The 27,500-nt window shown below is 47.3% G+C and overlaps 2 protein-coding genes and 1 long non-coding RNA gene across 3 annotated transcripts in view; 2 read left to right on the top strand and 1 right to left on the bottom strand.

The window, feature by feature from the left end:
* The window catches only part of elf1 (E74-like ETS transcription factor 1), a 13,120-nt gene extending 1,214 nt beyond the window's left edge, over window positions 1–11,906 (top strand). The window contains 8 exon segments of the mRNA XM_048231339.1: window positions 4,903–5,074; window positions 5,593–5,697; window positions 6,149–6,304; window positions 6,600–6,683; window positions 7,989–8,181; window positions 8,349–8,487; window positions 8,489–8,724; window positions 9,832–11,906. Coding sequence (XP_048087296.1) covers window positions 4,903–5,074; window positions 5,593–5,697; window positions 6,149–6,304; window positions 6,600–6,683; window positions 7,989–8,181; window positions 8,349–8,487; window positions 8,489–8,724; window positions 9,832–10,645 — 1,899 coding nt within the window. The 3' untranslated portion in view covers window positions 10,646–11,906.
* Window positions 11,907–16,421: 4,515 nt separating this feature from the next.
* Window positions 16,422–21,047, top strand: LOC125286990. Its single transcript, XR_007192270.1, has 3 exons — window positions 16,422–16,512; window positions 16,734–16,878; window positions 20,619–21,047. It is a non-coding gene; the product is annotated as an uncharacterized LOC125286990 (long non-coding RNA).
* Window positions 18,476–27,500, bottom strand: part of tnmd (tenomodulin) — a 42,813-nt gene continuing 33,788 nt past the window's right edge. The window contains exons 5-7 of the mRNA XM_048232371.1: window positions 25,306–25,465; window positions 23,679–23,785; window positions 18,476–19,402 (exon numbers count right to left, since the gene is read on the bottom strand). Of these exons, the coding sequence (XP_048088328.1) occupies window positions 19,193–19,402; window positions 23,679–23,785; window positions 25,306–25,465 (477 nt within the window). The 3' untranslated portion in view covers window positions 18,476–19,192. The remainder of the gene's footprint in view (window positions 19,403–23,678; window positions 23,786–25,305; window positions 25,466–27,500) is intronic.

The raw sequence follows: 27,500 nt of genomic DNA, 5'->3' as shown, positions 1-27,500 counted from the left end.
GTTCCTCTGCCCCTCCCCACCACCCACTCAGGCTCCACACACACACACACACACACACACACACACACACACACATACATACACACACACACACACACACATTTCACACACACACACACAAACACACATTTCACACACACACACAAACACACATTTCACACACACTCACACACTTGACACACCGATCACACTGTCTACTCCCTCAGCTTCTGATAAGAGGGCTTTTATTTTGGTCTGCTGTGGGTGAGGTGAGATGCTGTGATCACGCTGCTGTTCCGCTCTAACAGAACACCTAGTTCTGACCAAAGATTCTAGAACAGCTCTAGAATCTTTACTTCTGACACCGTTCTTGGCCCCAGATCCGGACACTGTGACAGACCAGATCCCTCCTGAACAGAGCTGGGAATTGACCACCATATAGCTGTCCAGGCCCACACTCCGGATTACTGGACTGGGAGTGTATAACTGATTATCCTATTTTTTTTTTTTTTTGCAGAGGTGGTAATTGCCTCCATAAGTCAAGGCATCATGTAGTGCCTCTGGAGTTGTCTTTGGATGTCTGTCTGAGGTTAGCTAAGTGCCGCTTAGCGGGGATGTCGCAAACGCAGCCACACCACCAATGCCCATGTCTTTGGTGTGTGTGTTTGTGTGTGTGTGTGTGAGGGAGAGTGTGTGTGTGTGCGCAATGAATTTCCAGTGCCATGGCCAGCCCCCTTGACGTTTACCCACATGCAGACTGAGTGAAATGAAAAACATGACCTCTAACTGCTCTCAGTGCTACCATGGTGAACATGCAGTGACGTACAGTCTCTCCTCTCAGTTGGACTAACATTGACTTTTCTCTTCAATCTTTCACATTTAAATCAACTGAATGACCGTTATGTAGTTATAGATAGTCTCAAAACATTGTCATTCAGCACTGCAAAAAGAAGACATAAAAGTGTGAGTGTGAGTTTGAGTGTGAGCCTTGTGTGGTGGTGGTGTGTGTGTGTGTGTGTGTGTGTGTGTGTGACTGACTGTGTGTGAGTGTGAGTGAGCTTGTGTGTGTGTGTGTGTGTGTGTGTGTGTGTGGTGTGTGTGAGTGTGAGTGAGCTTCTGTGTGTGTGTGTGTGTGAGTGAGCTTGTGTGTGTGTGTGTGTGTGTGTGTGTGTGTGTGTGTGTGTGTGTGTGTGTGTGTGTGTGTGAGTGAGTGAGCTTGTGTGTGTGTGTGTGTGTGTGTGTGGTGTGGCTGGGTGGTGGGACGGGGTAGGGGAGAGTGGGAGTATTGCTCGTGCCACTCTCACTGCTTACATAGCAGGAACAGGGAACTGAGTCATGCAAATGTCGGCCTATTATCTGATAGGCCTCTCATAACGTTGTGGTCAGTGGCAGGTGTTAAAGAGGAAGAAGTCGATCTGTACCTCGAAAATACACAAGAATACAAGGGCAAGATTTCGTTATCTATTTTAATTCCCTTTCCAGTTGTCTGAAACGAGTTTCGCAGAAATACAGAAACAAGATAAGCTCCTAGATTCTTTTGGGTGTCAGCAGACTGTAGTTACAGTTTTCAAACCCTAAATAACCCTGACTAATTGTAGTCTGGCAGTCTTCCAAAGGCCTCACTGTGTTTGTAATCCATATGTGAGTCGTTTACCTGTGGATTTATAGCCTTGGTGGATGTAAACTTCAAGCCCTTGTTTTACATAACAGTAACTACGCCCTTGTCACACTCAAATGAGTTATGAGTTTATCTGCATCCAAGCTTCCCCACCATCCCCCATTTCCCTGGTGTGGGTGGGAGACATGGAAGATTCCTGGTGTGTGTGTCTGTCTGTGTCTGTGTCTGTGTCTGTGTCTGTGTGTGTGCGTGTGTGTGCGCGCATGTGCATGCGCGTATGTCTCTCTCTCTCTGTGTGTGTGTGTGTGTGTGTGTGTGTGTGTGTGTGTATGTGTGGCTTTTGTCTCAGATGCCCAAGGCCATCATCATGTTCTCAGACAGACTGGGCTGCATGCTGTAGCACAACAGTAAACAGGCTGGAGGATGCTGTGTGTGTGTGTGTGTGTGTGTGTGTGTGTGTGTGTGTGTGTGTGTGTGCGTGTGTGTGTGCGCGTGCTTGCGCGTGTGTGTGTGTGTGTGTGTGCGTGCGTCGTGCGTGCGTGCGTGCGTGTGTGTGTGTGTGTGGATATTGATGTTTTCCAAGCCTCAGACAGTCAAGGCCATCAGCATTATGCTCTTGGACAGACATGGCGAGGCATTATAGCTGCACAGTGCCAGATTAACCTCTCCGTGGACCAGTATAGTGGGAGTTAGCCAGCTAGTTTGACCTTCCTTTTTACCGACACAAATTATACCAGGGAGGCAAAAGGTCTTGAGGATTTATAGTTTATCGTTGCAGTGAAGGTGATATTAAGCAAAGTAGGTTTCATGCTTTAGGCCCAGAGACCAGTTGGAAAGAGCTGTGATGTGGGTGATGAACTTCCCCTTTGTGATATATTGTCTAACTGCCAGACTTGTCTTTGTAAGTTTATATTTGTCACATTTAGAAATCTTACACAATCAAGTAAAGGAAATGAACAGTCGTTCTAGCAGATGCTGGGACCACATGGACTTTACACAGGGCCAGCCGTCTCTGTTTATGCGTGTTAAAAATGCGTGGGAAAAAGTACGATTGCGAAAGAAAACAAGTAGGACATTTTGAAAGCTGACACCTTAGTCATGCCGTGCAATGCAAAATAGATGTTCTCTCAGTGATCACTGAATGCTGGTGTTGTTTGCATGTGTCGTCATTCGTTGAGGTGCTTGGAATTTACTTCCCTCTGCTGGTCAATATGTGCAACTACCTCCTCAGCCCCCTGCTTTGTTTTGATAGAGCTCACATCAAATTAGTAACAAATACATCAAGGTGCAAGTTATCAAGTAGATTATTTTTGTCAAGTAAATTTTTTTCACAGGCCATGAATAATGCAATCCTAGCCTCATAAATAACTGCAAGACGCATCCAGCTATTAAGCTAAGACCACATCCAGGGCTTTAGGCTTTTCCGCTACACATTTCCAGCTCAGATCTTTCTTTCATGTTGATCGTCTCTGGTGAGACCACTTCCCAGACTCTGGGGCTGCCCAGTGCTTTCGCAGCGTTTCCCGGTGTGCCGAGGCTGCAGTTTAGTGAGGGCTGGCCTCCCTCGGCAGACTCCCTGAGTCAGGACTCGCCTGGTCAGACACTGCCCCCCAGAGAAGGCTCTCCAGGGAGCCCGCTGGGACACACACACACACACACACACACACACACACACACACACACACACACACATATATATATAACACAGACACACTCAGTAACACACGAATACTGTACATACACACACACACACACACACACACACCAATCCCATTCCATACACACACATATACACATACATACACAGAGACACACTCACTTATGCAGACAGACAAACACACACACACACACACACACACACACACACACACACACACACACACACACACACACACACACACAAACACAAACACAAACACACACACACACACACACACACACACACAGTGAGAAAACAGAAAATATGCTCAGTGGCCTCACCGCTCTGACCCTGCTGATAGAGGAGAAATTACATTGCTCTGAGAGAGGGAGAGAGCGAGATAGAGAAGGAGAGAGAGGAGAGAGATATAGAAGGAGAAAGAGGAGAGAGGGAAGGAGAGAGAGGGAGAAGGAGAGAGAGAGAGAAGGAGAGAGATAGAGAAGGAGAGAGAGAGAGAGAAGGAGAGAGAGAGAGAAGGAGAAGGTTAGGGTGAGAGCCAGAGAGATGGAAGCATCTGTGTGTTTACTCCATGGGCAGAGCCTTGAGTCAGTCAAGTGTGACTGCTTGAGAAAGTGGGAGGGAGAGAAATCTTTGTGTGTGTGTGTGTGTGTGTGTGTGTGTGTGTGTGTGTGTGTGTGTGTGTGTGTACAAGACAGAGAGAGAGAGAGAGCATTTGAATCATCCCAGAGGTAATTTCCGATATGTGACCATGGCTCTCAGGTGCTGCTGACATTATGTGGTGTCTGTGTGTGTGTGTGTGTGTGTGTAAAGGTGGGGTGGGGGTTTCCCAGACGGTCTGACCCTCCGAGATGGCCATTTCCTGTGCTCTGTGCGAGTCCCCACCCGGCTGGGAGGAATGCACCAGTGTTTGTGTGTGTGTGTGTGTGTGTGTGTGTGTGGTGGTGGTGGTGGTGGATGACGAGGACTTCTGGCTGACACTCCAAACATACGGCAGCAATTTGATTCGAGCCGTTTACTGGAATCTTGAGGGCTTGCCCTCTGTATTTTGCTTCTTAGAGGATGCATCTAAGTACAAATCTAAATGATCCAAGTTCCCAACATCCTCTGACATAGTTTAGAACCATGTATCCATTGTTTTTCCATTTTTTCCGCCAACCATAAGGAATCCTCTTTGCTCCAAAACAATTAGTGACAAAAGATCACATTACATCACATTACATATTCCATTTTCTATTATGGTATTGATTTAGTATCATAGTATCTATTTAGTATTTCTGACCGTGGCCAGCCAACTTTGCATTGCTGTTGTCGCCTGCGTCATGTTGTGGAATGTTGAATTGATATGCTTGTTGATTGGCCAGGGTGGGACGTCCCCTACCTACAGCACAGTGAACTGTCTATAGCAGTCCACTTTTTACAATTGTTTTATTTTATTTTATTTTATTTTATTTTATTTTTATTTTATTTTTTATTTATTTATTTTTTTTATTTTGGTCCGGTCACTGTAATAGATACTTCATTACCTTACCATGTATGTCTGTGCTGACTGTCTACGATAAATATAAGATAAGTTTAAAAAAAAGGTTTAGATCTATTTAAATCTCTCTCACGCGCTCTCTCTCTCTCTCGTCCGGTCTCTCTCCAGCTGGATGACCCGTCCGTGTTCCCTGCGGTGATCGTGGAGCAGGTGCCAGCCGCTGACCTCATGCAGGTGTACTCAGGGCTGGAGTCAGACGAGGTCGCCAACGGCATCATGGCCGACGCCACCCTGGATGTGGTGGAGGAGCCCATCATGGGCGGTGACGTTGGCCTATCAGGTGAGGAGCAGCAGCAGAGCGGTTCACGACACACACATACACACACACACACACACCCACCCACACACACACACACACACACACACACTCACAACAGCAATTCACAGAGCAAAGCGCAAATGAAGTTCAGTTCAGTTCATTTCAGTTAAGTTCAGTTCAGTTTAGTTCTAAACTGAACTGTCATATGTACTAAGAATACTGTCATATGTATTAAGAATACAATGAAATACTTACATAAAAGACATAAAAGGCATGAAAGACATATCCTCGTAAGAGCCACATTGTGAAGTATGTGGTTGTGAGGCTGTGATCTACTCTGACAAAGGCTGAGTGTACACTTGGACAATGTGTCCTTCACCACTGAGTTTTAAGTCACGGTCATCTTCACAGATGTTGTTACCATGACTATGGGATGGAGGCGAGGCCTCAAAACTCTTCTGTAACTGTCAGCTCTGAGCATAATTCCCATCCATTTGAATTGTGGCACTCACTAGAGCTTGTGTCTGGGTTGCTGGCAGAAACCACGGTGTCTGGTGCGGAGGACAACATGGAGACTGTGGAGGCCGCGGAGGTCCTGCTCAACATGGAGTCTCCAAACAACATCCTGGACGAGAAGCGCATGAGTAAGTCCGAGCTCCGTACTGACCACTGTTCACTCTGAATCGAGAAGTGGGCTAGTGTGTCTCGACCTCTTACTCTTTACATTTTAACACTGGCCTAGCATGTGCATCCCTACAACAGACATATCAATGTAACATTGTAACAATGAAACTCTATTTGTGTGCTGGCTCATTCCGCACAGAACAGCCAGCAAATCCCTAAGATTCTGAGACTGGCTTAACCAATTCCCCACAGGATCCTGTTTGTTAACATGTTTGTTCACCATGGTAACCACTGACCCTGTATTTTATTCACATGCCTTAAATGGTCTCTTTTTTTGAGTGCAGTGACATGGTACTGACTGCTATTTGGTCTGGGTTTGACCCATATTTGGGCTGGGTTTGACCCATAATTGGGTTGGGTTTGACCCATATTTCTTTTCTAACACCAGAGTCTATGTTTTTTTTTTTCCAGTTCACCCGTATGGCACCTTGCTGGAATCGGACCTCAGTTACATCTCTTTACGACCAGACCAGCTGTCCTCCATGGACGTGTCCCTGGACGAGGAGACGTCCTCCATGGACGAAGTTATGCACAAGAGCCCCTCCAAGCCACCCAAGAAAAATAAAGGTTAGCGTGCAGTAGCGCCACAATGCCACTAGAGGGCAGTGCCACCCCTCTCTCACATCCCTCACATGTATGCCCCCATTTCTACCCATCCCGGCGCAAAGCAGAGCCAAGAGTCTTAATTAAGGGGAGTTTTAGAGCATCCAGCCTTAATAGGGATGTCATGGGGGGTGAAGTATAGCGTGTCACAGAGTCTATAGAGGTTCTGGGTTTGAAGTTTACTTTTGAAGGAGAGTCAGGGAACGCTCTCTCACTCTCTCTCTCTTTCTCCCTCTGTTCCATGACTTTCTCTCCTCAGTGCGAAAACCGCGGGCAGTGCGGCCATGCTCCCCCATCACCAATCCCTCGCTGCCACTCAAGAAAAAGAGCAAGGAGGGCAAAGGTAGGACATGAACAGGGCACAGCAGACCTCTCCTCATGAATCTGGGGCACAGCAGACTCTCTTTCCTCTCATTTTCCACTGTTTTGTCCCTTCCCTCTTCTTTCAGACTCCTCTCTCTCTCCTTCTCTTCTCTCTTTTTTCTTCCCCCTCTCTCATTTTCCTTCCTCTCTCTCCCTTTCTCTCCCTCTCTCTCCTTCTCTCCCTCTCTCTCTCCTCTCTCTCTCTCTCTCTCTCTATCCCTCTCCCCTCTCTCTCCCCTCTCTCTCTCTCTATCGCTCTCTCCCTCTCTCCTCCCTCTCTCTCCTTCTCTCCCTCTCTCTCTCTCTCTCTCTCTCTCTCTCTCTGGCCTTATCACTGTTGTCTCTGGAGACTCCCAGTTGAAGGACTCCACAGCCTTATTTTACCTGACACACACACATCTCGTCAGGCGTGACCTCGGCTCCACGGTGTCAGACCAAGGATGGTAATACCATTGATGAGCTGCTCTGGGTGGGGGCACCACTTTTCCCGGGAGGGCAGGTAGGCGCCGCCGGAGACCGGGCATGCCGTCGTCGTCTCTCTCTCTCTCTCTCTCTCTCTCTCTCTCTCTCTCTCTCTCTCTCTTTCTCCTTTTCTCTCTCTCTCTCATTCTCTCTCTCTCTCACTCTCCCTCTCTCTCCTTCTCTCTCTCTCTCATTCTTTCTCTCTCTCTCACTCTCTCTCTCTCTCTCTCTCCCTCTCTATCTCTCTCTCTCTCTCTCTCTCTCTCAAGACGACGGCCCACTGACGCAGGCGTGTCTAGGTCGGGGGATGGGGGGAGGGTGTTCTGGTGTCCCAGGCTGGCCCAGGCCAGCTCTGGTGCCGCTCGGGTCCGCTCAGAGAGCAGTCTGGGCCGCGCGGATATACATCACCCTGACGTGCGGAGGAGAGGCGAGGAGAGGCGAGCCCGAGCGTGTGCTCTAACGGCTGCTGCTGCTGGTGAGGTTTGCTGTTTTAAACCTCTTCTGGCCAGAGCGAACGACAAACAAGAGTAATCTACTGCCAGATGCTCCCTAATTAATTTCTAAGACACTCACACACAAACACACACACACACACACACACACACACACACACGGGAGAATTGAGAATTGATTTATGGAGGTTATGAAGAAGAATACTATAATTGCACTTCTATGGCATTTTCATCTTGTTAACCAAAACCTGAAGAAATAGTTTTTTATGAATCGGCAGAGGACTGCAAAAGTTTTCCAGACTACATGAACTTGCAGAAAACAACAACAACAACAACAAACTTAACTTGTTCTTCCGTCTTGTCCATCCAAGGTAACACCATCTACCTGTGGGAGTTCCTGCTGGCCCTGCTGCAGGACAAGAACACCTGTCCCAAGTACATCAAGTGGACCCAGCGGGAGAAGGGCATCTTCAAGCTGGTGGACTCCAAGGCCGTGTCCAAGCTGTGGGGCAAGCACAAGAACAAGCCCGACATGAACTACGAGACTATGGGACGGGCGCTCCGGTAAGCCCCTGCCGGTCAAAACACCGCCACCTACCGTCCAGTGAAAACGACCCCGATACCACAGACATCAGTGCTCATACTTTAACTTTTGATTTTCTTTTCTTTGTTTTACACTCTCTCCCTCTCTCTCTCTCTTTCTCTCTTTTTCGTCCCTCTCTCTTTCTCAGGTATTACTATCAGCGGGGCATCCTGGCGAAGGTGGAGGGCCAGCGACTGGTCTACCAGTTTAAAGAGATGCCCTCCGACCTGGTGGTCATCGGCTTGACGGCGACCAGCCAGGACGCGGGCACTGCTTCGAACTCGGAGGGCTGGCGGTCATGTGGCACCCTAACGGTGGCCCGGCGTCGGCCGTGGGGGGCGATCGTCGAACAGCCAGGGCAAGGCTGGACACGTGGGCTCCAGGGGGGTGAAGAGGGAGGCTAGTCCAGGCCTGGTGTACCAGGGGGGCGACGGCAAGCCAGAGCAGCAGCAGCTGCTGCAAACGGTTCACGTGCTCCAGCCCAACCAGGGCGCCGCTGTGCCTGCACAGTCACACTCCGTCAGGTGAGGAGCACGCCAGCACGGGTGTGTGTGTGTGTGTGTGTGTCTGTGTGTGCGTGTGTGTGTGCGTGCATGTTTGTGTGTGTTCGTGCGTGCGTGCGTGCGTGCGTGTGTCTGTGCGTGTGTGTTTGTGTGCCTGTGTGTGTGCCTGTGTGTGTGTGTGTGTGTGTGTGTGTGTGTGTTTGTGTGTACATGCAATGGGTTAACTTGTGCCCATACATCAATAAGTTACCTAATGGGATATCTGGATGAGAGCCACTTTAGTGAGACCACAGCCGCTCTAATATACATGCTGTACATCATTAGTAATGGATTCTGCATGTTGGAGGGCAGAAGTCAAGTTAATATTATACGGCCGTATTATTGTCCATGAAAAATACGACCTACACATCGGTGTGCTAATTATAAGTGGAACAGCTTTAACATAATGATGTAATGGTAGGCTATCTTCAACTTCCATTACTATATTGTGGCGTGTTAGTATTAGTGGAGGTTTTATCTGATTGTTTGTGTTTTTGTGTGTTTTTATGAGTCTCAGTTGTGTGATTTGCATGATATATAGGTGACAACATTTAACATTTAACATTTAACAACATGTAATACGGCTTTAATTTAGTAATGAGCACATTCTCATTCCAGAAGGAACATATGGGAATACATATGTAGCCACAACAAGGGTCTTTGTATGCATGCAGCGTTTCATGCTTTTATGATTTAATTCTCTAGTGTCCACTCATGAACATTCATGCTTGGGTAATAGCAAGTGCGTGCTGTGAGAAGACGCATTCCTCTCATTATGTGTTCTCTGAACTGTGTCCATATGCTAGTGGCATCACATGGTGTGTAGAGCAGACAGACCATCGATGCTGTTTTGAAAGTCTGTCCTAGAGAAAAAAGGAGAGATTTACGTAGCTTTTTTGTAACCCTCATGTTCTCTCTCTTCTCTTTTGCTCTCTCTCTCTCTTTCTTTCTCTCTCTCTCTCTCTTCTCTTTCTCTCTCTCTCTCTCTCTCTCTCTCTCTCTTTCTCTCTCTCGCTCTCTCTCTGTCTCTCTCTCTCTCTTCTCTTTCGCGCTCTCTCTCTCTCTCTCTCTTTCTCTCTCTCTGTCCAGAACCATCAACATGCCAGCCACTGTCCCCATGGTCCTGACGTCCAGCTCCCAGGCGGGCGGCTCCGTCACTCTGCAGACTGTGCCCCTGACCACTGTCCTGGCCAATGGTGACGGCGGCCACAGCTCGCCTCCCCGGGTCATCCTGCACACTGTGCCCTCCACCAGCCCCGGGGGCAAAGACGTGCTGACCATCCAGACCGCCTCGCTGTCCACGGGCACCGGGGGCAACCTCTCCAGTGGCGGCGGCGGACTCCACGAGGGCCTGCTGGTGACCAGCCTGGGGTCGGCCGTAGGAGGAGGAGGTGGAGGAGTGATGACCAGTGCCGGCTCGCTGAACGGCCTGACCCGCCTGGTGACGCTCAACGCCAATGGTCAGCCTGTGGTGGCCCAGCAGCCCGGCACGGTCATCGCCACCGTGTTCAAGCCTGGCGAGCTGCAGGGCCTCTCGGTGAAGGAGGAGATCCTGGATCCCTTCTACCTGCAGTCGCTGGTCAACTGCGACCCAGGGGCCGGCGGCATCTACGTCAAAGAGGAGATGGACGACGGCTATGGCGAGCTCACGTACAGGACTGTGATCTTCACTCAGGACGACGGCATCGCTAACGGCGACAGTCTGGACGCCAACGGCATGAACGGACACTCGGACGCCTCCTCGGGCGTTCCTCTGGCCAGCAGCCCCAGCGAGGGCCTGACTCCCGTCGAGGAGCTGGAGGGGGTCAGCGAGCCCAAGGAGCAGATGGTGGAGGTCCCCGTCAGCGTTAGTCTGCCCACCTCCGACTTCATCCAGATTAAAACAGAGATGTCTGAGACCTAGAGGCAACATCACCCTAACCCCAACCGCCCCCCCCCCCCCTCAACCCCTCCATCCGCAGGCATCTCAGATGGAGTATGGACACAATCACCCCCCCACCCTTAACAAAAAATGTCTATTCAAAAGAAAACCAAAACCTGACTGCTGTTTTTTTTTTTCTTTCAAAGTTTCTTTCATCAACAGTCAACAGTAGCAAATTACAAATTTGTAATTTATTGCTCTTAACGAAACAACAACAAAAAATATAGGCCCCTTGCCGGCCGAGGACATTTGTTTACTCATAAACTATGTGAACCAGTGCCTACATTTGAACTGCAAGGGATAGCCTTTTTTGCAGATGTCTGTTTGATATTTGGAAGGGGTAGGGGCACTAGCCCCTCTTCCCATCCACATGAACATTCCCCATCAGGAACGCAGCCATTTCAGGAGCAGGGACCACCCGACCAAATGTGCCAGTGAGAAGCTTAAGTCAAGTCATCTCTTGTCCCTTCCCCCCCCACCACCCATCAACCAAAGAACGTCACGGGATGCAACTGAGTTGTCGGTAATTGAAAACTCTGGTGACGGCAAAACCAAAACACAACCCTGTCGAGGACACTTTGATGGCGTGCAGATAGAAAGACTGTTGTTAAACTCATCAGACCAGCCACCAGGTCTTCCACCCATGGTGTGACTTACAAATCAGACCAGCCACCAGGTCTTCCACCCATGGTGTGACTTACAAATCAGACCAGCCACCAGGTCTTCCACCCATGGTGTGACTTACAAATCAGACCAGCCACCAGGTCTTCCACCCATGGTGTGACTTACAAATCAGACCAGCCACCAGGTCTTCCACCCATGGTGTGACTTACAAATCAGACCAGCCACCAGGTCTTCCCACCCATGGTGTGACTTACAAATCAGACCAGCCACCAGGTCTTCCACCCATGGTGTGACTTACAAATCAGACCAGCCACCAGGTCTTCCACCCATGGTGTGACTTACAAATCAGACCAGCCACCAGGTCTTCCACCCATGGTGAAAGAACAGCCGGATATCAGGGGAGTGACTTACAAATAAAACAAAAAAAAAATAGAAGAGAAAATAACAAAACAAACAAACCATGCCTCACACACCTAAACTGAACAGTGCCTTAATTAAAGCAAAGAGGGAGGATGTTGGTTTGTCTCACCATACTGTGCACTCTCTCAGACTTTCTTTTCAATTCAAGGTGCTGCCACCTCTCGCACTATGGGCGTGACTCACGGCTCTGTGACTTGCAGTCCCCAAATGCACCCCCCCCGTTATCACGCCATCAATGCAGTGTGATTCTCTGCCAAGACCTCGTGGCCTTAACACACCGTGTTTCTATGGAAATGGGCATTCACTGTCTCCCGCGGCAACCCGATTACAGATAGTATATAATGTATACTTGCAGACTTTCAACCAAGAGAAAGAAAAAGAGTATGAATTTGGGAACAACTCCCAAGCTGGTGATTTCAAAGCAAAAAACCTTATTGCTTCCCCAGAGTAAAGTCCTGTTAATATTAAATGGAAATATAGAAATATATATATATATATATATATATATAATATACGATTGAGATTCAATTTTAAGGCCACAAATTTATTTATTTTGTGAATTTCTAAATTCTGTATAAAAAGGCTCTTTTTTATTATTATTTACCTACATATGCAAAAATACCAAATACGAGGGAACGTATATTCAGTAGTATGTACGAACCAGGAATTGAAATGTTTGTTTGTCTCCAGCTGTATCTGTTTATCATTTTGAAGCATTCCATATACTCTGCACTCCAATGTTTATGTTTTTGTATTGTTATGTTAAACAACAGAAAGAGAAAACGAATCGCCCCATGCCTTCTGGCCTCTCCATAAATAGCCACTGTGAACACATCATTTTGATGTGTTGTTTTTATACGGTAAAATGCCTTTTTCATTGTGCTTCTCAACTAAACTCTGTGCTGGCGTAACTGAGGCCTATTTACCCCCTAAACTGGCAAGCCAGTGAAAGCTCCCACCGGCTCCAATTCATTGGTTTCACAGTCAACCCCATGTTCACCTTTATCACATTCCCCTCTAAAAACAGCGTACGTAGCACGGTCGGGCTTAGGATAGGAGCCATGCTCCATATTTGAATGATGTTGTTCCCTCCCTCCCCAAATGGGCGTCTCACACTCCATGTGACATTTCTACATTGAGTCGGATGGGAGCCGAGGACTTTCGAGCTGAGGCCTTTAAAAAGCCCAGGACCTCGTGTGTGTGTGTGTGTGTGTGTGTGTGTGTTGGGGTGGGGAATGCAGGTGAAGTGAGAATGCGGGGCTGTAAAGCACACTGCACCCATATTGATCCAGAATTAAATTTGTACCGAATTGGTGGCCGTGATTGACTCTGCTGTCTGAAAAGGGGGAGCCTTGGCCGTCTGGATGGACCTTGGTGTGGAGCCAGAAGCCAGGCTTGCGGGGTTACAGGCTGCTCCAACAATTCTTCTCACTCTCAATTCAATTTCCCTCTGAAAATAATCTCTGTCCTGATAAATTGGCACAAACACTGGACAATCAGTGTTATGAAATGTTACAGCATTGAAATCGAAAGGAAGTCAGTGACAATCAACGACCAGTGACAATTTTGACCTTGCCTTAACCCCCCATGCCCCCCATTTAATGCCTTACACAACAAGCACAGTCAAATCCTTGGATCTGGCCCCGCTGGCTAAGGTTTGGTTTATGGGCCTCAGCGTTGTCTCTTCTCCCCTGACCCAGCACAAGGGTCTGGTAAGGGTCAGAGTGTATCAGCTGTGCTCCTCTGCCCGAGTCCTGCTGTTCTCTTCTCTACTGTTATTGTTTTACATGTGTTGTTCTGGAGCTGCCTGAGGCACTCCCATATGCTGAAATAGTAGTGTAGAAATGTATTTTTTTTTTTTCTAAAACAAAGAAAAAAATGTAATAAAGCTCAATTTTGCTTAAATGACCTCTTAGTCACATTTTTTTCTGATGCCAAGAAAAATTGCTGACTGTTCTACCATCTGCAAACCACAAAGGACTCGCCTCCATTGTTCCGACTTTATTAAGCGTTTCTTTCCCCTCTCTCCTTCACGAGTCCTCACATCTCATAATAAGCGTAAGCACCAGCCTCTGAAGGAGGTCAGAGCAACTGCTTGGGTTTTCACATATTTCCTTTGCTTTATTAATTTATTTAATCTATTTATTCTTATTTTTTTGCTTCTCTACATTTCTCTGTATAGGTGTTTTCCAGGCACATTTTTTCCCCGACAATTACGACTTAATTTCCTGTTCCGAGCCCTAAGAAGCCGAAAAGGGAGCTAAAGCTCAACCATGAGGGCAAACGAGTTCACAGCACATCTGCTCGGGGGCCTGCAGATGTGGAAGCCCACGCCGCTCCACCATGGTAGATCAGAGCTGTGTGTGTGTGTGTGTTTGGGGTGGTGGGGGGAGGCTGGGAGAAGAGGAAATTGAACTGCTGTGGAGGTGATTGGGCTCGACCACCTGTGTGTTTTTATTTAATGCTATCAGACCCGTGCCCCTGCTGTCAAGTCCAGTCATGCGGAGAGTGTGAAGGCAGCGCCGGCGGAAGCTCTCGCCTGCCCGTCTGCCTGAGACGTCTCCTCTCTCCATTGATTAGCAGCTGCCACCCCAACGCGTGATGCTGCTGCTGCTGGCCCTGGTGGTGGTGGTGGCGGTGCCCGTGGTGGCAGCAGGAATAGCAGCGCCAGCTGCCGTAGAATCCACAACTGGCTGGAGCCTTGTGTGTTTCGGTGTTTGATGATCGGTGTGCTCGTGCTGGTGGTGGGATTGTGTGTGCGGGCGGGCGGGTAGGTGAGTGAGGCGGTGGTGGTGGTGGGGGGCCCTGTTGCCAAGGGTGTGAGTCGCGTTTGGGGAGAGGGAGAGCCAACGCGCAAGAGAGAGCCATCTGGCAGCCGGTCGCCGCCACCACCGCTCCCAGCCCCCGAGTTTACTCAAGTACAGCTGGAGACCAGGCTCTTTCGGCGTGTCCACGGGCGGGCGATGCGGGCAAACAAACACAAGCAAACACGGCAACAGAAAATAGCACAAACAGAAACAACAGCGCCGGGCTAACACAACACCAGCCTCTCCGAGGCAACAACAGCTAGGAGCAGGATGGGGGAAGAGAGGGGAGATCAAATATACACACAGCAACCCCCCAACGCTCTTTTATTTGCTGTAATTGGCTAGCTGCACTGTCTACAACAACTTGAAACAAGCACGACCTCAAAGGAAGCTCCATCCCTGGCTGATCCTCAGGTGGTCAGTCGAGAGTTGATAGTCAACTTATTTGACATGAAAGCAGAAGGAGGCGAAAGACCAAAGAGCAGTATCCTTCAATTCATATCAGTCAAGGCTGCGGAGCTCGACAGCCAAGCGCAGCTTACACGCTGCTTTTGTTTAGACAGCAGGCTAGTGACATGAAATGCTGAAGTCCAGGTTCCATGGGTTAGCGAGTGGGAGAGAAGTGTGTGTGTGTGTTTCTTGGGAGTGATGTTTCTACAAAACTCTCCAGGGCCCTGTGGAGCTGAGGGCGTGTGTGAGAGCTATTTCTGAGACAGGGCGAAGAAGCAAGCAGCTGGGGGCTCATGACACAGCTGAGGAGTGTGAGTGCCCCCCCACCCCCAGGGGGCAGCGGGGAGCAACGGCGGTGCCGCCACCTGCTGCTGCTCGGTCGCTTGCTCACGCCTCTCTGTCTGGGGGCTGCTGGGAGATTTTTCACAAAACAGGTGCCGGGGCTCATACCAGCGTGAGTTCTCTGGAGCTCGGGCGCTACACTGAGAGTCATACCTCAGCTAAAGACTAAAGACTACAACCACCTACTCAATTCACTGGTGTCGCGCAGAGCGCCTGTGAGAGTCTCGCTCTTATCATATTTCTCAGGATAGTTAAGGTAGACCAGGAGAGGGTGTGCATGTCCTGTCTCGAACCGGGCAGTCGGCTGAGGGCTTAGTGTCCCAAGCTGTAAATAGATAGATAGATAGATAGATAGATAGATACTTTATTGTATTTGTATTGGAAATTCAAATGAAAATAATAAATAAAAAAATAACACTCATCAGTGTTTACATTTCGAACGCATTCGGCACCATTTTGCCTGTTGAGAAAAGACCCAGATGAGCATCAAGTAGATTTGAGTATTGATTGAACGTGGGGAGGAGAAGATCATGCATACATCAGCATAGATGATGTATTGATACAGACTTCAAATGCAAGCAGAGCAGAGCAGAGGCACTACCTCCATACTCCATACTAAACGGCTCATCGTCTGGCTGCAGTCCTTCACATCTGACACGGCCTGGCTTAGATGAACATGCTGTTCTGATGTCCGGCCACCGGATGGCAGTAGCAGCACGCTTTCCTCGCTCCCCTAAGCTCCTTCAGGCGTTTGGGGGGTTTCACGACTGAACACAGTGTACTCTCTCTCGTCCTCTCTCTCTCTCTCTCTCGTCCTCTCTCTCGTCCTGTCTAGTCCTTCTCCTGCATATTTCTCTCTTTCTTTCTTTCTTTCTTTCTTTCTCCTGCAGAACCACATCCAGGAGCCAATACGAGAGAGACAGAGAGAGAGAGAGAGAGAGAGAGAAACTAAACACTGTAATGGCCAAGTAATGCATTGTAAACCAAAACAAATGGCTAGGAGGTAAATTGCAGCACACTTTGATGTGCTAACAAAAGGAAAATTATTCACATACACACCTGTTAGGGTTCACTGCTCCGCGGGCCACGACAGAGAGCCCCCCAAACCCCCCCCTTTGGCACGGGCACTGGCGGCCAAGGCCACGCAACCAGACTCACAGCGGCTCTCTCATCTGTTCCGCCTGCGTCCTCATCAACACAAAACAGGTACACAAGCTGTTGCTATTTTATTTGTATCTATTTATTTGCATGTTTATATATATTTGCATGTGTGAAAAAATATAAAAGAAGTCAAAAAAGAGTCAGCTGAGGGTTATGTTTGTTTACTGGTGATAACAAAGCAGAAGGTTGATTTTATTACCATTTCTTTTTTGCTTTCTTGGAGATTGCTGTGTGGTGCTGCAAATAATGTCTGTTATCTCTCCAAGGTGGCACCAGCAAGCCAGCTGTTGTGTAAAATGATTGTCAAGACCTGACTTGCAACTGAAAAACAAACATTATCGATAGTCTGTGCACCCGAAGGGAGACTGATGAGGATTGGCAGTACATTACAGATGGTTGAATCAACATGAGGTTAAGTACACACACATACACACACGCATGCGCATGCGCACACAGCACACACACACACATGCACACACGCACACACACACACACGCACACAAATCAATCCTGTTAGCTCAGTATCTAGCGCCTTACTGTCCACAGCGTACAGTATGTCAGACACAGTATGCTTTTTCAGTGAGAGAGGAGAAAGAGACATAAGCACACATGTAGGTTATCATGCACTTCTCAGGGCTGCCTTTAGGCTTTGTGCTGAGTTCAATTAGTTTGTTTGAAGTCCGCTGCCGTTAGGCTGCACCATCATTTCACTCATCTCACTCGCTTAGCTTTTTTACTCTGAGCACTGGAGAGAAATGAGCTGAATTGACTGAATTTGATCTCATATTTAGGAATGCAGCATACATCCATAATAACATGGCATAAGGGCCTTTTTTCAAACAGACTGGCATTTCAGGCCCGTCACAGAAACTTGTAATGTTGGTGGTAGTAGTGGTGGTGGTGTGTCTTATTCATTATCCTAGTGTGTGTGTGTGTGTGTGTGTGTGTGTTTGTGTTTGGATGTGTGTGTGTGTGTGTGTGCGTGTGTGTGTCTGTGTCTGTGTGTGTATGTAGGGGGACAGGGGCTGTCCCCTTCTGATCTGCCATCTAGACCACAAGCCTTAAAGAATTCTTAACGTTCTAGTTGGGGGTTTGCATTTTGGGGAGAACTGATATTTCTGGAGAGGTAAGGGTCTATCTCCATATCCACAGCAGCAAATTCTGAAGCTTATGTTATGATACATATGGCTAAGGTTTTGGAATGTTTTTTTTTGGCCAATGTTGGTTGTGGGAATTTGTTTATAAAAGGGAGAACCACTGCATGAGAGATGGTGGAATAAGCAGATCTCGTCAGTCACAAAAACCTAGACCAGGCTCTTTCCTTTCGGCCTTATTTTTGCCTTTGGTGTTTGTGGAGTTTGTGTACTGTATGTGCTGAATTTGGCCGTCTTTTGTCACGGAGATGAAAGCAATATTTTTGCTCTGGGTGTGAATCACTTCCCGAAATAGCCAGTGTGACTTAAACCTTAAATTGATTCTCAGAAGCGCTTTGGTTTGCAAAGCGCTGGCACATATGCGAAGGTGTTTTGCGCCTTTCTTTCACGGCAGCAGTCACACCTCGAGTTGGATAGGAGACCTGGCTGTCTGAGTAGGTGCAAAAGTCAATAAAAACCAGACTTATGAAAAGCAATGACAGTGTCTGGTGTATAGCGGGGGGGTGGGGGCTGAGTTGATACAGAATCAGAGATCATCTATCCCACTGACAGACAGTTTTCCTCAGTTGGCTGAGAATGCACTTGTAATGCTGAAAGTTTGATCGCAAAACTGGCAAACTGTGCTCTGTAGTTGTACATTTTTTCATCATCTTCTTTGGTAATCTTTATGTAGACCTGCTCCAAAGACACATAAGAAAACTTTAAAAGATTGGAAACTTTAAAAGATTGGAAACTTTAAAAGATTGGAAACTTTAAAAGATCGGAAACTTTAAAAGATTGGAAACGTTCCTTTTTTTAGCTCAGCATCAACCAAAGTACAGAACAAGACCCCGGCGTGAAATATTGTATTTATCAAACGGGAATAAAAAGATGAAACTTGGGCTTGTAAATATGGACATTTTATTTCATTTGAAGACATTAAATTCACATATTTCTACATTAGTATACCGTGGATAAAAACACAATGTACTGTACGCAGTACAGCTAAATGTTGTACATGCTAATTTCCAGTAAAAGTCCTTAAAAGTATGGAATGTCTAATAGAAAAAGAATACAAGTACATTGGTAACCCCACACACCCATCTGTTAAATAAAGAAAGATCAGGAGGTTCATGCAAACAAAAGTTTGGTGAAAAGAAAACATTTACTTCTAAAGTTCTTAAAAATTCAACATCAAGAAAGGTGCCCCAGTTTGTTTACATCTGCAACAGATGATTTTTCACCAAGAAAGAAACGTTGATTGAAAAAACAAGTCACGCAAGATTCATTGCACAAAACATTGGAAAGCCAATTTGCAAATAAATGCAGTGGAATAAGGCAACAGAGGCAAAATGGCTGAGCAAGCACTCATGGTTCCGTCTCTGCTTAGAGTTAATCTCATGAAACATCAAATTAGCGTTTGTTTGTGTACTCCACTGATAGAGAGTGATTTACATAAAACATTACTGCTCCCCAGCCCAGCAAAAACCATGAAGTAGGCTAAGGCATATCAGATATCCTGAGCTGCGTTAGCACCAGCACCAATTAATCTTTCAGTCAGCCAGGCGGACGTGGAGCCGCGCCGACTCAGTCTAAACTCGGCCGAGCATCCGTGCGATCCACCAGTTGCACGGCATGATGATTTGGCAGATGACGCGGCCGCCTTGGTAGTAGTACGGATAGGGCCAGTAGCCGCCCAGCGGCTCGTGATAGCGCTGGCAGTGGCGGTAGCCACGGCGACAGTGTTGGCAGCAGTAGCCTTGTTCGTCCAGGGCGTTGGTGAGCTCGAGTCCGATTTCTCTCTACAGAGGAAAAAAAAAGAACAAGGGTGGGGCAGTCATTAGAGCAGCCAGTCGTGCCAGTGATTGACCCTCCTCAAGACTGATGGCTTGATTTGAGGTTTGAGCGCTTTGGACTTGATGCTAAATTGACAACAGTTCAGACCCAACCGAACTCAATGATGGCGCGGATCAAAACAGTATTTACACGAGGCGGCCTTGATTTGAGCTAGCGGAGCATAAAGCATGATATAACACCCTTGACCTTTCCATTGTGCCAGTGCTAGCATTCCTCCTGCCAGGCCTGTCCCACCTCTCTCCTGCAGGACTCCCTCAGCCCTGTTTGGCCCGGCAGTTCTCCATCAAAGTGGGTTTGACACTGCTGGAAGCCAAAATAATTACGCTATCCCTTTCTTCTGTGACCTCTCACTCCTCGACACACACACACACACACACTAACACACATACATGACACACAAATAGACATTAAAAAACACACTCTCGTTCTCTCTCTCTCTCTCTCTCGCTCACACACACACACACACCACATCACAGCACACACACAGAGACAACTAGTAAAATTGCTGCCACCTCTTAATTTGAGCCCACAAATGAAAGCATCCCCCACCTCGGTGACCTTGGCACAAAGTGGCTGGCACATTCCTGAGGCAATTAGCAGAGTAATGATCGCCTAACAAGATCCCCTTTATTTGCTCGCGCCGGCCACATCACAATTTATATAAGGGGCCAAATGAAACTCAAACACAAGGAATATTGGGTGAAATTAATGGGCCGCAGATTTTTCCATTGTGATGGTCGGCGTGTGTGTGTGTGTGTGTGTGTGTGTGTGTGTGTGTGTCACCCCTCCACACCCCAACCCTCACCCCCACCTTACCCTAGGCTGAAGAGCCATGCCTTTGATCAAGAGCATTTTGGAAATTGCATGCCAAGAACAGGGTTCCTACATAAACACAAGTCTACTAGCTAGCACTTCAGCAGAGCCTAGCCAACAGCTGCACACAATGGACTGCAGCCTAGATTCAACAGAGAAACAAATCCCATGTCACACTTTGTGCCTTGCTTACTTCAAAATCAACATCAAGCTCACTTTGGTCTCACACACTGGTGAAGATTTTGGAAATGTTATATTTTTGACAAAGTGCTGGAGAGACCATACGTATCCAGATCTGGAAAATACTGAGATCTAATTCGGTATTTTTCTGTACTTCTCCACACTTAGCACAACCTTGCGAGAAGTGGCCACGGTGGGAGAAGATGCCACCCTGGACGCAGCCTGACAGCAGAACACTCCAGGCACACAAAACAAGATGGCTCTTCAGAGACCGCATGGAGCCTCCCGTCTGATTACAGCCACTGACCTAGATGTCTGGGAAAGGCAAACAATCAGGTGTTGACTTCTTTAAAAAAACAAAAACAAAGAAAGACAGAATGCAAGTGGGGAGCGAGGAGAGGCAGCTTCAGGTCCTCATGGTTGGCACGGTAACTGCTATTGGATTGGACATGCTAATTTCCATTCCAAATCAGTGTAGACGTACTCCCAACACACAGACACAACCCAGGTGATACAAATCAGCCATTATAACAAAGTACAAAGATGATGAATTGTGTGAATTTGCACTCTCTTAATGATGGGGACTGCATGTTTAAGATGGGGGGGTGAGGACACATGTGTCACAGTCATGATTTATGACTCTTGCAAATGCAAAGAGGCAATTACTGATTTATAATGTCTGTCAACTGGTGGGGGTCATCGCTTTTACATGCGACGATTAATAATGTAGCCAACTACACAATGACTGTCGATGTTCAAGTGATCGCATTATCAGGTCCACAAGCTAACCCTCGCCTGCTCCAGCTTTGGGGGAATATTTCAGCTAAATGATGGGTGATAAGGCACCAAACAAACAGACATTGAGTGGTATTGTTCCACCGAGGCAAATTAATCAAAGCCAGTACCTCTCGAATAGATTGCACATATTAATCACGGTACCTTTGAACTTCCATTTGTGAGACAGTGTTGCGCTGATCAGAAACGACCACCATGGGAAATGTACCCTCCACTCATAAACAAGCGGCATTAATTAAAAATTAAAGTCATTACCACCGAATCTGCTCTGAATTTACAGCGACGTTCTTTATTTATTCGAGTCGGGGCAATAAAATGAAACACAGCCTCCCTGAAGGATCATGGGAAGGATTCAATATGGACAAGTGAGGTGGAAAACCAAGCCAGTTGTGTCGAATCATCCATTGAGTTACAACTCAACTCAGCTGAATTTCTACACCTCTATAAATCACCTCAGTGCTTCTGATTAATGTCGAGCTTACTGATGTGAGAGACACATTTGTCCCTTGAGTATTACTCAATCATTTGCCAACTAACATGCAACTGGAATCAAATACTGTGCATTGCCATTTCACGTTGTAGCAAAGGCATAGCCCTCTGGGAACCTGCAGGTGAACAACTCTGCGTAAGATATAACGGAGCCGTTTCCCCCAACGTTTCATTTACACTCTACTCCATTCTACACGCTCTCTATGAATGGCAGTTCAGAATGTGTGCAGAGGAGAGGAGAGGAGAGGAGAGGGTCTCCAAAAGCTTTGATGGGGGCCAGAGTCCGTCCAGAGAGGGGCCCTTGTGTGTGTGTGTGTGTGAGGGGGCCCTTGCACAGGCGCCGGGTGTTTGTTCACTATTCCATTTGATAATAACATCCCAGGCCAAGGCGCGCGGGTCACGCAGTGGTCCATCAACTCCCTTCAGATAGCCAATCAGGAATCAATTTGCCTAAAGTCTGAAGGCGGACTGGCCGGTCGGCCTGCTTGTCCGAGAGGCTTATCTGCAGAATGTGGGTCAAGGATCATGATGCAATTTCTCGGGCGCGTCGGATGATAGTTATTAAGTCTGAGGGATCGCCGCGACCAGCGCCGTGCTGTGGCACATCACTGTGGCAGACGCGGCCAAAGGTCAGCCTTGTAAACCTCACGCCTCTGAAGCACCACGCTCAGTGGTTATTTATACTAGAGACCGCCAGAGAGGTGGGCGAGGAAAAGTAGAATATCTAGAACAAAGACTGCGGTAGGAGAGGGAAGTAAGACTTTCTTCCTTTTGCTCTCATTGGAGGTGGCATGAGCAACCAACTGTGGTGCTGATGGTTAAAGAATCACGCAGAATGCAAATATACTTTCTCCTCGTCAACCAGTGACATCCGACTCCCAATTACTGGCAGAGTCACTTCACCCCCTAGCAATCACCCCTCCACACCACACACACACCACAAACACACCACACACCAAAGCTTTTGCTATCGTTCGACCCACAGACGGAACTTGGCTGGGAAAGGTGTTGGAAGGGGATGGACTGGCGAGTCACAAAGGGCTGATAGAAATAGGACATATGAAAAAGAGAGATAGAGAGAGAGAGAGAGGAGGGCGGAGGGATGGAGAGAGGTGGAAAAAGAGACGTTTCATCTGTGGGTTTTGCTTTAATTAGACGGAACATTGAAGCTGTGGATATGGGAGAGAAGGAGGGACACGGAAGGAGGAGGAGGAGGAGGAGGAGGAGGCAGTGGTGCTAGTGTCGGACTCAGGTGTCCCTGGGAGGCTGCAGATAAATGGTCTTATTTCCTGCCTCTTTCATCTCCACTTCTCCCTCATGTCCCTCTGTTTAGAGTGGGGGACTGGGGACGGGGAGAGTCAATCGCCAGTTGAGCCCATGTGGGTGTCTGTCCCTGACCGCTAACGACGGGACAGCCATTAGCACTTGCACACGAGCACAGGTGAGTCGAGGGTAATTTACATCCAAACGCTTCGGTCGGTGGTTATTTATCCTCGACGTTCATAATTAAGGGTAACGTTAATAAATGAATTAATTCATTAACGAATAACCTTAAAGAGGCGCCCTGTATCCACCAGAAAAGGGGAAAAAATAAATAAACAAGGGGCTAGAAGAAACAAGAAAGGTTTCAGCGAAAGCTTGAGGGAGATGCAGAGCTGCCTTTGAAGACTAAACACCCCTCTCAATTAATGGGAAGACATTAAGGGGAGTCTTAAGTGAGCTGGCCTCATTTAAACAGATATATAGAGCAATTGCAATGCCCTGTAGTCTGCAAATTCCGTTTCAAGTCTTGCAATGCTGCATAGATTAATGGCTGATTTAAACCGGATGAAGAAAAGGGGGAGGAATGGGGGGGTTAATTGTGTGTGTGTGTGTGTGTGGGGGGGAGGGTTAGATTGCTGTGGTTGGTCAACGGATAGTGGTTTCGGGTAGTCGGCTACTCACATAGTCGTTCACTGCCACGTGATCCAAGACGTCCCTGGCCTTGCGCTGACCTCGGGCGTCCTCGTCGGGCGTGTCCTCCACGTCCTCCACGTCATGGAACTCAGCCTCTGAGAGAGGGGAGAGAGAGAAAGAGAGAGAGAGAGAGAGAGACAGAGAGAGAGAAAGAGAGAGAGAGAGAGAGAGAATAAGCAGGGGAAAGAGACACTCCTACTCAGATCACATCCACACATCAGACACTCTGTCTGACAAAGCCTCCCTGGAGGACTGGGAGCCTTGTCATGTACATAAAGGCCTTGTTGGATGATTACTTTCTGGAAGTTATTAGCACAGCAGTTTTTTCCGTTGGATCTCGGGGTCGATTTCCGACGGGCATGGCTGGGGGCAGCGGATCGTTCCCGAGACGGGCGGCGGATGCTGCGCTTTCTGCTGCGGCTCCCTGGCAAAATAGGTCAATTGCTACTTTTACATGGTCAAGAAATTAATTAGTCTGTGTGAACTTGGGCTGAGTGGATAAGAGACAGTCTGCACACACAGCTGAGCTCAAAGGCATGAGATGGATGGTGGGTGGGTTTTTTCTAGTGCGTTGAACCCCCATAAAGGTTTAAGTTGTAGTGTTTTAATTTCAAATAATTAAAAAGAAATATGTACACATCAACAACCAAATATCCAGTTTAATGGGTGTTATATTCAACAGTTTCATTTCCTCTGCTGTGTACAAAGCATATCAGGCCTAGCACAGTGAAGTGCAAGCTTATATTAACCTTTCAACTACTTTACTATAAATTAGAAAGATCATATTAAATACACCGTTTGGTGAGAAAAACAAGCTGATACTTGGGTTTAATGAGGCTGAGAGATTAAAACGAAATGCATCGTTATGTCAGAAGCGAGAAAATGCAGACATGCTGGTAAGAATACCACAAACCTCAAGTGGCACATTACAGTTCACCGCATTAGGTGCTGTAAGTTAATGTCTTGGTGGTCACATTATTTTTGTATACCTTAGTAAGACAACTTGTGGTGTTACATTGTGTAAATTGTGTTTTATCGCCAAATCTAACTCATTAAGATAATAAGATAGCAAATTGTTGTGAAGCAGCTGACAATGAGGCCAAAGGTAACATAGGATTAGATATAGAAAATAACGTTAGATGAGCTAATATTTCTCAACAATGTAACTTTGCTATCGTTTGATGGCTTTTATATACTATATTTTTCTACTGAGAAAGCAAAAACAAAATTACCACTATTGGCTTGGGTGGGGCTGCTGGAATAGTGTTGGAGGTTAATACAAAAAAAAAAACCTCCCAGAAAACTCCTTATTAAATCTGCCCATGTCTCTTACTCATGCTCACTACAAGGAGGAGAAACATTGTCTTAGGGCTGCATGTGCAATCTTTGATGAGAGGTGGCTGTTTGAAACTAGGAAATTATGATTTGGAGAATGGCAACATTCTAATCATAGTAATCATAGTAAAAAAAGCCAAACTCCCATCTTACTCATAATAAGATTGGGTTTGTTTTGCATTTTCCTGGGGTATTTTGAGTGTCCTTGAGAAGTCTTCTTTATTCAAGTGGACATGGGATGCACCTATGTGTGTGTGTGTGTGTGTGTGTGTGTGTGTACCTCGGAGTGGCGCGGGGTGGATCCAGTGGATGGGCAGCTCCCGGCACACCTCCCAGATCTTGGACTCCAGGAGGAAGGCGTGGTTGGTAATGGGCTCCTCGGACGGAACCCATACCTGCGAGTCCTCCACCTTTACGTCCACAGTCTCCAGCTCCCCAACCTGAAAGAAGAAAGGCATTACATTGACGCACAAGACGCGACGCTGCACACACACACACACACACACACACACACACACACACACACACACACACACAGAGGCACTTAGATTTTTAGCCTTTTTTCCCCACTCACCCAACGCTCCTCTGCATGCACTGCTCAAGCTCTCCTCCCCACAGGGGAGTAGTGTGGCCTTCAGGCTTTCATCCAGCTGCCCTGCCAGTCCTCAGAGTGGAACTGGAAAGGACTTAAACCCGCTGCAACGCAACTTCAATACAGCTTGACCCTCGCATAAAGTCCAAAAATGCCTCTCTGCCCTCGTCTGCTTTCAAGCGTCCAGTCTCAGCCCATCACCCGCCCCCCCACGCCTCCCGCCTTCCCTCGCCTCTCGTCCCTCTCCTCTAGTTATCTGTGGTGGGCAGAGCATTTTCATTCTGAGAGCAGACGGCTGGGAATCTGATTTGACTTTCATGATGTTTCATGGTCTCCTCTGCTTTTTTTTTAATACATATACTATGGAAGAGTGATATGTTGTTAAATATGACATGTCTGGATGGACAAGTCTTGCATACACAAACACACACACACACACACACACATAGATAGACACACACACACACAGAGAGAGAAAGAGAGAGAGAGAGAGAGAGAGAAACACGCACGCATGCACAAACACACACACACACAATGATATGATATGGGTCTATTAATATGCTTAATTTGTTGATTCTGTAGTTCATGAGCTGTAAAGTAAACTATTATTGCTTAATGATAGGGATGGCACATCATTTTACATCTAATAGAGACGTATAAAAATAGGCCTGGGCAAGGCATCCCCCAGTTTATACTAATGTGTTTGTTTGGCTGCTCTGTATGTAATCACATAGGCAAACAAATATACTTCATATTCCCATGTTAATTAGCACAGAGAACAGATGATGAAATGGTCGACTTGACAAATGTTTTTTCAAGGTGATTTTCTCCCAGTCTGTGGCTTAATTGCACATTAGTTAAGCTCGATGTCAAGTCCTACGGCTATGGAGAAAGCTACGATCATTTACTTTTGGCTTGTGCTCTCTCTCTCTCTCTCCCTACTCTCTCTCTCTCTCTCCCTACTCTCTCTCTCTCTCTCTCTGTCCTTCTCCTTCTCCAAATGAACTCTATTCCAGCCCTCTATTCTATGTCCCCCTCTCTTTTTCCAGCCACTTCTTTCTTTCTGTCTCTTTTTTCACTTTTCCCCCTGTTCCCCTCTTCCTCTTTCCCTGATTGTCTCTCTCTCTCTCTCTCTCTCTTTCTCTCTTTCTCTCTCTCTGTTGTTTTCCCCACCGCTGTTCTTGCTGTATTGGAATGTATCTCTTCTGCCGCATCTTGTTTGTTTGCGAAGTGACACCCCACTGACCTGTGGTGAGAAAGAACCCACTTCGGTTCTGCCTGATTAGAACCCGACACCCTCGCCCCCGGTACCGTGCCATGCTCGGCTAGCTCTTTGACACACTTCCCGACTAGTGTCCACCCCCTCCACCCTCTACACCCCCACCTCCCTGTCCAGGCACTGGACACATCACGCCACTAATGAAGACTCTGAGGACAGCTGTGCACCACGTGCCAGCTCTCTCTCTCTCCTCTCTCTCACTCTCTCCCTCCCTCCCTCTCTCTCTCTCCTCTCTCTCTCTCTCTCTCTCTCTCCCTTTTTCTTCGACCTTTGAAATTATAATCAGGGCCAATAGCGTGAACGTGCTGTATTTTTATTTTTTTTTAGATTCTAATTGGCCTGCTTTAATGTCTAAGACAAGGCAAGCCTCCCCTTACACTGTAAATATAGAGGTCACGGTGGACAAGTCAGCACCAACAACATTAGCACTGAAGTAAATAGTGACCTCAATAAAATTAGAGAGAGAGAGAAGGAAGGAGAGAGAGGGAGAGAGAACCTTAAGGAAGTTCTGGAGGTCAGTGTGAAGTAAAAGTGTGAAATTCATCTTAAAACATTGAGCTGGTTCAGCCGACATGTTTTCTAATGTCAGAACTCCTCTTTAACA

This window comes from Alosa alosa, chromosome 21 (genome assembly GCF_017589495.1).
Source record: "Alosa alosa isolate M-15738 ecotype Scorff River chromosome 21, AALO_Geno_1.1, whole genome shotgun sequence".
Classification (NCBI taxonomy): Eukaryota; Metazoa; Chordata; class Actinopteri; order Clupeiformes; family Clupeidae; genus Alosa; species Alosa alosa.
The sequence above is the reverse complement of the archived record's forward strand: the minus strand, read 5'-3'. Positions and strand labels throughout refer to the sequence as shown.